This window comes from Protopterus annectens, chromosome 12.part0 (assembly GCF_019279795.1).
Source record: "Protopterus annectens isolate FY-2018-M chromosome 12.part0, PAN1.0, whole genome shotgun sequence".
NCBI classification, from domain to species: Eukaryota; Metazoa; Chordata; order Ceratodontiformes; family Protopteridae; genus Protopterus; species Protopterus annectens.
The window spans coordinates 642,267,226-642,279,720 of NC_056746.1; the positions used below are offsets into that span (position 1 = coordinate 642,267,226).

General features: G+C 40.6%; 1 protein-coding gene across 2 annotated transcripts in view; it reads right to left on the reverse strand.

Annotated features, from left to right (window-relative positions):
* Positions 1-12,495, reverse strand: part of LOC122816758 (probable cytosolic oligopeptidase A) — a 907,285-nt gene that overhangs the window by 73,984 nt on the left and 820,806 nt on the right. For both annotated transcript variants that reach the window (XM_044089771.1, XM_044089769.1), the window contains one exon: positions 7,294-7,498. In XM_044089771.1, the coding sequence (XP_043945706.1) occupies positions 7,294-7,498 (205 nt within the window). The remainder of the gene's footprint in view (positions 1-7,293; positions 7,499-12,495) is intronic.

Here is a 12,495-nt window from a genome sequence, read left to right on the forward strand (position 1 = left end):
GAGGTTGAACCTGTAAGAAATCTTTCACTGTTTGTACAGATTTCGCCTTCTCTTCCATCTTTTTCAGTACCTGTTGTGCAGGAGAACCAAATAAATTGACTTTGTCCATGGGTGCATCTAAAAGTTTTGATTTGACATGGTCCGGTAAGGCCTGCTCTTTGAACCATGCATGCCTTCTGATAAATGTGCCAGTCATGGCTGATCTAAAGGAAGCCTCCAGTGCATCATAGCCACACTTTAAAGAATGGTTACTAACTTGCTGTATGTTATGTACCATTTCCTGAACATACTTCTTATCTAAAGATTCATCAGAGGACAGTTTTTTAGTTAACTGGTCTAGCATAAATTCTTGATATTGAATCATATGAAATTGACAGTTCAAAGCCCTAGCTGACAGAGTAGCAGAAGTGTAAACTTTTTTACCCCATCTCTCTAAGGACCTGGATTCCCTTTCAGAGGGGAGGGTTTTTTTAGCAGATGTAGTTGCTACAGCCTTAGGCCCCTGGGAGACAGTCTCGGGATCTGCAAAAGGAGCCTTGTATAAATGGTGATGAGTGTCCGGGACCCTGTAGAACCTATCGGGCTTAGCAGCGGCCGGAGGTAAGGAATCAGGGGCAGTGCAAGCATCATTAAATGCATCATCTACAACAGAAAGAACTGGAGGTATAGCTAAAGGCCTATGCTGTGGCAAATGTAAAAAGGTTCTAAGCCTTTTCCTGGAGTCTGAGAAATCTTGGCCCTGCCACTGAAATTGTTCCCTCATAGCATGCAAGGTTTCCCCAAAGGAAAATTCCTCAGGTGGGGAGGCAGAAGGGATGGACTCTTCAGCATCAGAGTCTTCGTAAGGGGAGTAAGGAGCCTCAGGAGGGTCTGTATTTTCTGAGTCATCAGAGGAATCATCTGTGGATACTGGCTCTGGGGGCTCTGCTCTAGGCCTCTTCTCTGGAGGTGGATGAGAGGCCCTGTCTGGATGAGGCTGGGATCCACGAATTAAAGAAATGAGATCCTCTGCCAGAGAAAGCATATGGGAACTGGAGCTGGGCCTGTGAGAGGGGGGCTTAACAGGCACAGTTTTTGAAGCTTTAGCTGCTTTAGCCCTGGCAAAGGCCTTAATAGACATGGCTGCAGGAGGCCTAGCGGCTCCACGTGCAGGGGTTGAAATATCCAAGGGAATAGTGTCAGATAATTCCTGAGAAACCGCAACTGCAGGTTGGATTTCAGAAGCCGATTCCAGCAGGTTAGAAGAGGCCTCGGTAGAAGGCATGTTTTCGGCTGGGGGAAGAACCGCTTGCTCGGTTTCAGCCGAAACCGAGACACTGGTGGTTGGCTTAACCGCGGTTTCGGCCGAAACCGCGGACCGCGAGTGTCGGTCCTTTTCCCTGCGTTTTTTGGTTATTTGTGAAGTCGGAAGATCCGACGGCATAATATAAGCAAAATCAGAGCCGAAAAACTGCTCAGCAAATTCCGACCGACGTCTAAGCGTCCGTCGGTTAAAAGAAGCACAGGCTAGACAAGCTGCTACGTCGTGGTCTGGGCCTAAACAAGGTAAGCAGTAAGAGTGGAAATCTTTATGAGGTATTTGTTTCCCACAAGTTAAACAGTTATTCACTTTTTCTGACATCGGCTGAGGCAAGAAAGAGTCCCCAACGGGGTACTTAGCTTTTTAGAAGTCTTCGAAGTAGTATTCTGTAGTAGTAATCTCTGGTTCTGACCGACCGGCACTTGCGAACAGCTTCTGCTTCGGGCGCCACGCGGCAAGAAAGACTGGGGAAAATGGCGTCGGCTGATGCCTTTATACCCGAAGAACTGCAGCTATGATGTCAGGTGAAGTGCGACACCAGCCGAAGCCAGACCCAGACTTTGGAATCCGGCCGACCGAAGGGCTGCCTGACGACAGGACAACCCATTTGTAAGGACTGCAGATGCATCCTTGAAGGACATCACACGTCATTCCTATAATTTAAAATTTGGTATTTTTAAATTCAGCATTGTAAGGTTACAGTATAATGAAACTCAATCAAGTGAGTTTTCAGTATTTTGAAAATTAATTGTAGTCTCAGTAAAATGAATGTCAGTATTTTGAGTTTTCAGTCATGTGAAGTAGACCCATACATATGTCATAAAAGTGATGTAGAATATGCAGTTCTGTTTTACTTCTAATAAGAAAGAATGTGTTTTTATTACTAATACACAATATATTGGAGTTTCAGACTCTGTCCTCCACTATGAGCTAAACAATATCTTTAAGTTTACGTTGATTGTACTTTAAGCTTTGGTCATTGCTTGAAAAGGGATTTGGGCAAGTCAGCTTACCAAGTTACTTCTGCAACTTCACTCACACTCCTCCTGCCCATACCTATTTCTTAACACATCATGATTATGAAATACAACACAGGTAACTTAATATACTGTGTATAATGCTGGACCTTAACACTCTTAATTTAACAACCATGCTCCCATCATGTTTTCACATCTATTCCCTGCAGGTACCCTTGCCATTCTATAGATGCATACCATATCTCCTTTCTCTCTTCTAGCCTCTAAGTACATATGATACGTAAAGCAGTCTCTTAGAAACAGCTTCTTCATGGCTTCTTAACAGACTTTATAAATAATTTCTGTATCCATTCTGTCTAGAGCTTAGACCCCCACAGCAGTACTTCGCATCTGGCCTTACCAGGGGTCTGTAGAGTGTACTGCACATCTGGCCTTACCAAGAGTCTGTAGAGTGGCAAAAGCATAACTTTTCCATTAGTCAATCCCCGCAGCCCTGCATGTCTGCCTATATAGTCCAGCATATTATTTATAGTTACTCATCACAAATCACATTCAGCAAATTGGTTTAAACAAAGTTCTTTGCCCAAATACAACTCCTTTCTGAATTACTAGAACTAAAGCACAAAAACAATGTAGCTTTTTTTTTAAACTGAACCTTAACTGCTGTCAGTCTACTCTACAGATTATTTGTATCTTTCTGTAAGACTCACCTTAAAGTCTACTATATTGCTTATTTGTTTACTGGGTAAGTAGGTAGGTAGGTAGGCAGTGCAAGGACCTTTTTCAGTTATGACGCATACCAAAAGCAAATGCTCAGACATAAGAACAATTACTACTAGCCATGCACCAGTGTTGACACAGTTCACTGCACAGGTTACAAGTAATTTTAGTTAGTGCATCTAAAACTATAAACAATGAACACTGGCTGGTTTAATTAAACAGTTGCATTATAAAAATAAAGCATAACAATGAAATGGGCTACTCATAGGGATATGAATACTCACTGAATAGTACAGTTAACAAATCTACTGAGTCTTTGTAATAGATGTAACATGATAGTGCTATAATGCCTTCCACACATTTAGACCAACTATTACACAGGCAGCAACTAAAGGTGGAGGTGTCTTGATTTACATCCAAAATAAATATTTCTCAAGGCTGGTCAATCTGGACAATGCACTTTAGTTTCTCTGCATTCAAATCACCACAGCCAAAATCCCATATCACTTCCTTGCAAGATGGAGGTCAGCCTTTATAACCCAGGAAACCCATAACATGTATTTAAGCTGACTAGGAATGCGCACCATCCAACCCAATACCATATTCATAGGCGACTAATTATCCCACTAACTGGGATTCATATGCAACACCAAACATGCAGGCACAGAGATTCCTGGATTTTGTAAACACAAACTACCTGGACCAGATTCTTCCAGGGGCCCAAAAATACTAGATCTGGTCCTCACTAATATGTGACAGTGCTGCACACCCCCCTAGCATAATGTCCTCTCTGGTAAGGTCAGACCACAAAACTGTCTCATATGAAGTAAAAATAAAAGCAGGAACTACAACTAACCCCGAATATTCAGGAACTACTCTAAGGCTAACCTCCTACAATTAAGTGATAACATGACAAAATTTCAAGTCCCTTGAAACTCTGAGAACACTACTGCAATGTGGAACTGTGCACAGAAACCCTATACAAGCATAGAGGCAGCTGTACCCACAGGAATACTTACAGAAATAACTAAAAAAAAGCAAGCCACCCTGGTGGACTGCAACATCAATATGCTGTATAAAAGAAGGAAGAAAATCATGGCAAAAATTAGGTGCATCACTCAGCAGAATAAAAACTTTCTCAACAAACTAAATAAACAATACAGAGAATAAGTAAAGTCTATGAAAGCCAAATATTAAAGAAATTTGGCCTCCCAGGCCAAGGATAACCAAAAAGAATTCTTAAGCCAAAAGATATACCAAACCTACTGGCAGACAAATTATTCTCCAATGTTATCCCTCTCTACTCCCCCAGCCTCCCTTCACCAAATGCCAGCAAATATAACTCCCCCTACTTTCATTAGGCAACAGGTCCTCAATGGTCTCTTTAAAGCCACGAACAGTGCATTGATGGGCCCAGAAAATATCCCAGGCTGCTTTCTGAATAGTATGAAACATATCCATCCCTCTGGAATCACTATTTAACTACAGCTTCCAAACAGGCCATGTTGCCTTACTAAGGGAGAACAAAACTCATCATCCTTTTGCACAAAAGTGGGCTATTTACAGACCAAGGAATCTACAAACCCCTAAGTCTCACAAGTCTACCGAGCAAAGCCATGGAAAGTACTACCACGGAAATGACCAATAACAACATAACAAACCTCCAGACACTGGACCCAGCCCAGTTTGGTTAAGGGCAGGCTTTGCCTACTCAAAATGATGGTCGTCTATGAGAAGGTCTGCAAACCAATAGGCGAGGCAAAATTATCATTCTGCCTACCTTGATCTAGCAAGGTATCTGACACAATACCTCACTTGAGCATTGTTGACAAACTCAAGAGGTTAGGTATAAACCTTTATGTCTCCAAGAACTGCATAAGAGTATCCTTTGGGAAGTCATCCAACCCTTGTAAGTATAATATTGACAACACACTACTAAGAGTAGACGCAGTAGTCAAGGACTTGGGGACCCATGTAAACAAGAATCTCACCCTTGGACCAGCACATATCCAAAGTAGTGAGGAAATCATTCTGTGTTGTGAGACTTACAAACAAAAGTATGGCATGTTTACCTAAGGAGGTCATTGTTCCACTGTCTTTGTAATTCATCAAACCTATCATTGAGTAAAATGCCCTCTCTGACAGATACCTAACAAGGCACATCCAACAACGGGAATGTCCACAGAAGTTCCTGACTAAAAAATACAGGGAGTAAGTAACATGTCCTATGTAGACTGCCTCAAAGTCCTATCCCTGTATTCCGCCTCCTATAGGCTGTTGAGAAGATATCTATGTCTGGCATACAAGGTACTGTCAGACCCCACCCTGATGGACTTCCTGCATATCTACAAAACAAACAGTAGCAGAATTACCCCCATTCTAAAGACTTAAACCTTGCCTGTGATATAAACAGGATCTGCTGGAGAGATGGATATGTATCCTAGAAACTACCCCTTCTCTGGAACAGGCTCCCCATCTATGTGAAGCAGAGTTCTGCCCTAACCCAGTTCAAGTGTAATGAACAACTGGTTGGGGAACAGTAAATTCAACACTGATTTAGTATCTATATCTGTAATGGGCACAGATAGCCTGTAAAGGATTAATCTCCCAGGCCCCTGCTTATTAATGTTTCATCTCTCAAGCCCCTCCTTACACTTAACCAAGGGTATGAGAACTTGTCAGAGATTTGGGATGCATGGCTAGATTTAAGAAGGTCCCAATGGTTGTTAGCTTAGTACACACCTATGAACCTAAATATTATTATAATCATTTGAAAGGTTGCATTTACAGAACAATAAGAAGTATAAAACTCTAATGTCTTGCATTCTTAACTAACTGTAATCTGCAGTGATTTTCCAGAAAAATAAAAAAAAAATATATGAACAGGGAAAAAATATGAGGTACAATCAGGAATGTTCTGCCAAATCAGACAGTTGAAAGGTATGAACCAATAACATATGAAGGTACTTGTGTATTATTGCAACCAGATTTCCGCACCAACATTATTCTGTCTGTGTGCGCAGAAACAGGTTGCTTAACCTAAAAAGGGGTCTGTCAAGAATTAAGCATAAGTCTGTCTCGGTGGGTATGAGCCCGGAAGAGGAGTACAGGTGAAATTCTGTACTTATGGATGACACGCCTCATTGCTCCTGTAACTCCATATTGCCAAAACACTTTACAATACCTGCATTTTTCACTACAATGTCAGGAAAGGGAAAGCGACTCACGAAAAACACCCTGTAACCTTCTACAACGTACATTTGTCAAGCCCAAGGATTGTTGCCTTTCCTACTTTATGTATCAAGATTTTCACTTAAGGTGCTATTAGAAACTGTCCCCGCAATGCCAATACCTTACACAAAATGAAAGATACAAAGTCAGTTCCTGAAAACACCTCCTGTTATTAACACTTCAGAAAAGAACTTACTGCCTGATGGTGTGATTCTTCGTGTCATCTGTGGGATGTAACATGGTTTTTCAGTGTGACCTGCTCATATGTTTAGTTTGTTAAAAATAAAACGTTAAACAAAACTATCTTTTGTGTGTCTTTTTGCCTTCTCTGAAGGAAACTTTCCACTCAGTGCAAGGAATCCATTCATCAGAATGGTAGCAGGCATGATAATGTAAGCGTGTGTGTGTGTAATGCATGCAAAAACTGGAAGAGGGTTTTTGGAAATGTTTCTTTTCCCAAAGGTAATGCAAATTTAATCCACAGCAGTAAACACTGTGAGTACCACATTGCAGTGTTTCAAGGCCTCCTTTCTACAGATGTTTGGGAAATTCGCAACCGTGAAAATCTGGTTGCAATAATACGCAAGTACCCATATTTTCAATATACAGCAGATGGTAACTGGCAGAAGGCCAGCAAGTTGTAACTGTTGACTGAGGGAGAATTAATAAGTCCTTTGACAGAAATCATACTTGAGAGAAAACAACAGCAGCAATATGGTATACAGTTAATGCCGCAAAGCTTAAAGAAGAAAGCTGCATGGAGGAAAAGATCAAGGCTACTTAGAAAATGAAGACAACTGTACCTATTGGTCATTGTTATGGAAGCACTGACTCCATCTTTGTAGTATCAAAAATATTGTTTTCTTCAGGAAAGTGACAGATTCGGCATTCTTTTCTAATAACATCTAATTGCAGTCAGTTAACACAACTCTCTGAAAGGCTTACAATGGCTTAAGTGTCTAGGTATACCCACTGATAAACAGAAGAGATTCTTATGCTTTTAGTAATGGTCTTAAGTCATACAGTCACAAATGTTCTATCAAAAAATTAGTGCACTTCACATACCTCGAAGAATCTGTTCAAACATGTGCAGAGGCAGGGATTCCCCTGTCTGGAAATGTCCACTGATGCTCATAACAGTGCGATGATCATACAGCCAATTTTCCATAAACTGAGAGGCTACTTCCACAGCATCCCATTCAATGTTATTGGTTCCAGAGGCAGCTGCATGTGGTACCGTAGTCAACATGTGTTGTAGCCCATGGCCAAACTGAGATAAGAATGGGCACAAATGATACATCAGCAGAAATATCCTTTAAGCAGAAGAAAGTACAGTTCTGCAGTGAACTTAACAAAATTGTATATGTTCAAGTGTGGTCACTGTTGCAGTCATAACCATAGGGAATTCTGCAGCCGGTTGACATCTGACATCTGATCAAACTTTTAGAGCTGAGTCTCTTATCCTCACAGCTGGGCTGATGTCACCTTATCCAAGATGTCCTCACATACTTGCAACAAAGGCAGCATACACCTGTCCATTGTTGGTTATTTTTTACTACCCTCTTAAACAATCTGGCCAAAAAAGCATTGCTAAAGCCACACAAGTCATTCATTCCTAAGAGTGTTGGTCTGAGACCTAGAGAGAATCCTTCCGAGTTCCTTGAATAATAAGATAAGAAAAAAAAAAGAGGAAGCAGAAAAAAGGAGGAAGGAACAAGTGTGTCTACTCTAGGAACTTGTGCCTAAAATGATAGTTGGGATGGTAGAAGGGAACCTGGACTGCAACCTGAACATCTACAATTATAAGTTGACTGCAAAAACTGCACTGTGTTCTTCCTATGGAACAATGTTGCAGTCATAAACTTAAGGAAGACTACCAGAACTGGTCCCCACTGCAGTAAGGAGGGTTGGGTAATGGACAGCAATAGATGGCAGCATATTTTTTATAATAGCAGAGGTGAACCCTGCTACTGACATGAATATAAAATTCATTGCATGATATTTGGAGAATGTGTGGATAGAGAACAATGTGGCTCCTTCCAAAATGTCCTATGCACTAACCACTTTCAGGAAAGCTGTAGTAAAACTGTGTCGCTTGTAGAATGTGAATTGACTGTTCCCTGCAATGACCTTCCATGTGACCTGGTAAAAGTTAACAGCATGTTATCAATTTAGAAATATTCTGTTTGGACAAAGGTAACCCTTTCTTATCTTCAGCAAAGGAAACATAGTGATACTGATCTTCTAATTGACGCTGTCCTGATAGTATCTTGGTTGCCTGTGAATACCCAAAGAGTGTGAGATTCTTTCACCTTTGTTCTGAGGTATGGGAAGAAAAAACTTGCAACTGGATAGCTTGGCCCAGTTTCATTTCTGTAATAATCTTACACATAAAGTAGGGTTGGAGTACAAAGTAACCTCGTCTTTTTGAAATATGAGGAAGGGTTCTTTGAATATCAAAGTCTGGCACTCAGACTTTTCTGGTTGATGTATCTGTTTTCAAGACAAGTGTTTCAATAGTGCAGTAGCAGCTGACTTTAAAGGAGATAAAGTTAGCTTTTTGTAGCATGAAATTTAAGTAATTTATTCCAAAGCTGAAGCAAGGACCTGCCTGAGGATCCTGAGATGAAGGATGCCCTTCAGGAACCACTTGACAGGTGGTCTGGATGCCAGTAGTGAGTCTAGAAGTAGGCAGAGATTGCCAATAAATGCACTTTCTCTGAGATGCAAGCTATGTCAACAAAGAACAGCTTGTGGAGGTACTGTAAACCTGTATGGCATGCATGGTCCTCCTTTGGCATCAGATGGAGATTTTTTTGGCATATGGCTAGGTAGCATTTCCTAGTATTTGGCCACACATCTCCCATTATGATCAATGGAATAATAGTGCATCGAGGAAAGCAAGGTTATACTCTCCAAGCTGCCAGACTCGAGGAAGATAAGGTAGGGAGAATGTGCCCCCCACACACACACACAGTGCATCAAGAGGTTGACATGCTGGGGGAATGGGACATGCTTCTAACTAGCACTGAAGAAGATGGGAAAACAACTGTTACCCTGGCCAGAAGACAGCAATTGCCATAATTTTTTGTCTCTTCCCCTGTATTTTCTGGATCATCCTGAGGTGCAAGGGAAGTGGAGGGAAAGCATACACAAACAGACCTCTCCAGTTTTAGTGGGAAGGCATTCACTGTCCAAGCTTAATACTGAGGTGTTCTGGGGCAGACATTGTTTTATTTCCTAAACTCAGAGAAAGAAAGAGGTCAATCCCTGGTACACAAAAAAACAAATTGCTAAGGATAAAAAGGAATTTTACTTCAAATCTCTTAAGATCTAATCTCCAAAAATTCTGGAATTCAATCAACCAAATATTGCACCCCGGTAACCCTTCCTCACCCAATCCCTAACCAAATAACACACCTGAAGACACTGCCACTATCTTTAATACCTTCTTTATAGAAACTGTTACTAAGATGGTCAAAAAAGATCCCCTCTTAGCTGAAGACTTCAATCACTCTGTCTTCCCTTCAAGTCCCAACGTTTTTAAACCATTTTCTTTCCAACATGCATCTACTATGTATATTAAATCCTTACTCTCCAAATTAAAACCATGCTCCACTTCTGCTGATATTCCTTCCTTCTTTCTCCAGCTAGCTGCTGATACTCTTGCCTTTCCTGTATCTATTCTCATTAACCACTCTATTACTGAGTCTGAAGTTCCCTCTATCTGGAAAGAATGCTACTCACTACCTATCCAAAAATGAAATCTCTAACTTTAGCCATCCTGTCTCTCCTCTCAAAAATACTTGAAAAATGCATACACAAGCAGACACTTCAGTACTTACTACAATAAAATCTACTTACTCCTACTCAGCATGGATTCCCCTCAAAACACAGAACAACCACTGCACTGATCTCCTTTACTAACACTATATCCCTTGCTCGTGATAGCAACAAACTTGTCTCCTGCCTATTCTTAGACCTTTCTAAAGCCTTCAATACTGTTTCACACTCTCTACTTCTGACTCAACTAGCTAATCTTAATTTCTCCTCTGATACTGTCACCTGGTTTTCCAGCTATCTCACTGACCGATCACAATCAGTTAAGTGGCTCTCTGCACTATCCCCTTATCTCCCTATAACAATGGGTGTACCCCACAGCTCCATCCTTGGTCCACTGCTATTTAATATATTTACAAATCTACTCTATACTTCTTGCCCTCAGTCATCTCTTGTACAACATGCAGATGACTCCACATTAATTACTATCTCTGACTCTCCTTCTGATCTCATCTCTCAGACTCAAGCTGCTTTCACATCAGTGGAATCCTCCTAAACACTAAAAAAATACTTCTCTTTCTCCCAAAAACTCTTACCCATCTCAAATCTACTTTTACTATAATGTCTCTCAATAAAACTCCAGTAGTAGCTGAAACCAGTACCAAACTCTCAGGTGTCACTATAGATGATCAATTTAAATTTGACTTGCACATTAATAACTGCATCAGGAAGACCCATCAAAAATTAGGCCTGCTTTACAGAAATAGAAAATTTCTCACCAACAAATCTAAAGTAACCCTATCTTATACCTAGGTGTCTATTACCCAGTATGGCTCTCAAATACTCACAAACCTCAACACCACACTCAGCAAAACTTAGCTCAACTTATAATAAGATAGCTAGATTCCCTGCCCAAGATAATTATAAAAACTCATCACTGTGTCTAACTTAAACTGGCTTGAACTACACAATCTGCTTCTTCTCTCTCACTTCCAGATTATACATTCTATATTATATCAACCTTTCTACTGCCCTAGCCTATCCTACCACTCGATCGGTTCACGGCTCAGAACAAGACTTACTATTTATCCACAAACCTAGGACTAAAATGGGTAGTAACCTTTATAGCTATCATCCTACCATTGCTTGGTAGAAGCTTTCATTCCAAATCAGATATATAAACTCAACCCCAAAAAAAACTCAAGTCAGCTGTAAAGGAATACTTTAAAACAGTGAACAACTGGCAAAAATAGAAAACTGTAGACAACAGGAAAAATGACCAGGATCCAAACACTGTTCCAATAATTTAATAAAACCTCTATAGAATACTTAAAAACACTGTGGTCCGGCCTCTGCACACATTCCCCATAAACTGTCCTTCCCCATATAATCTGACCACTATACCTTACTTTGGCTTTCGCTCTGCTCAGCTTTAATCACTTATTTCCTTACCTTGCCTATCACTTTCTGTCTAACTTACCCTGTCCCTTAGCTTAACTCCTACAAACCTCCCCTCAATCAGCTCTGACTAGTAACTAATATTTTTATTGAACTAACAATATACTTACTGTAAGAATGTAATTATATCTCAGATTACCTGCATTAGAAATGATTGCCTTTACATATTTGTAACTAGTACAATGTTGTTAATACCAGCAAACACTGTAATTATCTCTGTAATTACTTTTTTGTGTTGTACCTTTCTGTGGAGCTTTTTCTCCCTGGGCTTCTGTTGAAAAGGGGCTATTTGCAGCTCAGTCAGACTACTCCCAGTGAACAAATATAAAAATAAATAAATAAATAAATACACATCATCTGCTGGCCAGGACTGAAAAGGTTTCCCTGTGCAGCAAACATTTATGTGGATCTGCTGAGATTGTGATTAACTGATCTGCCATGGGTATTTTGCTATCAGGAGTAAAGTGCATTGCAATGGCTGCACCCAGGCCTGTATGACTAACCTATACAGGTGATATAAATGTGTCACCCCAGACTCTTTATGTACTACATCACTATGGTACTGTATGTGATTATCTTTACTGTCCCTGGCAGACTGCATGCCACAATCCTCAGATATTCACCACATCCTTTGATTACTGGAATATGCAGGTAGGCACCTTTAGGTTCTAGTGTAAGAAAGAGTGGTTGAAGGCTTAGCAGGAGGAGAAGGTCATTTGGTACTTTCAAAATTTTGTTTAGCCTTTATAGTTCTAAAATGGATCTCCAGGGATAATCTTTCCTTTTTTATCAAAAGGAGACTGCGGTAGAAGGCACCTGTTTCCTTTTTGGGAGGTACCTCCTCTGTGGTTTATTGGGATAGCATCTTTAAATGCGCTTTTACTAGGTGTTCCTGGTCTTTGCGTACTCCTGGAATGTACCTGTTCTGTGATTTGTTGATGATCTGCAGTCTGTAGTCTATGCAGACTATTTCTGAACCCATCAGTCTGTGGTTATGGAAAGGAATTGCTGGTAGCAGGTGGCTACCTT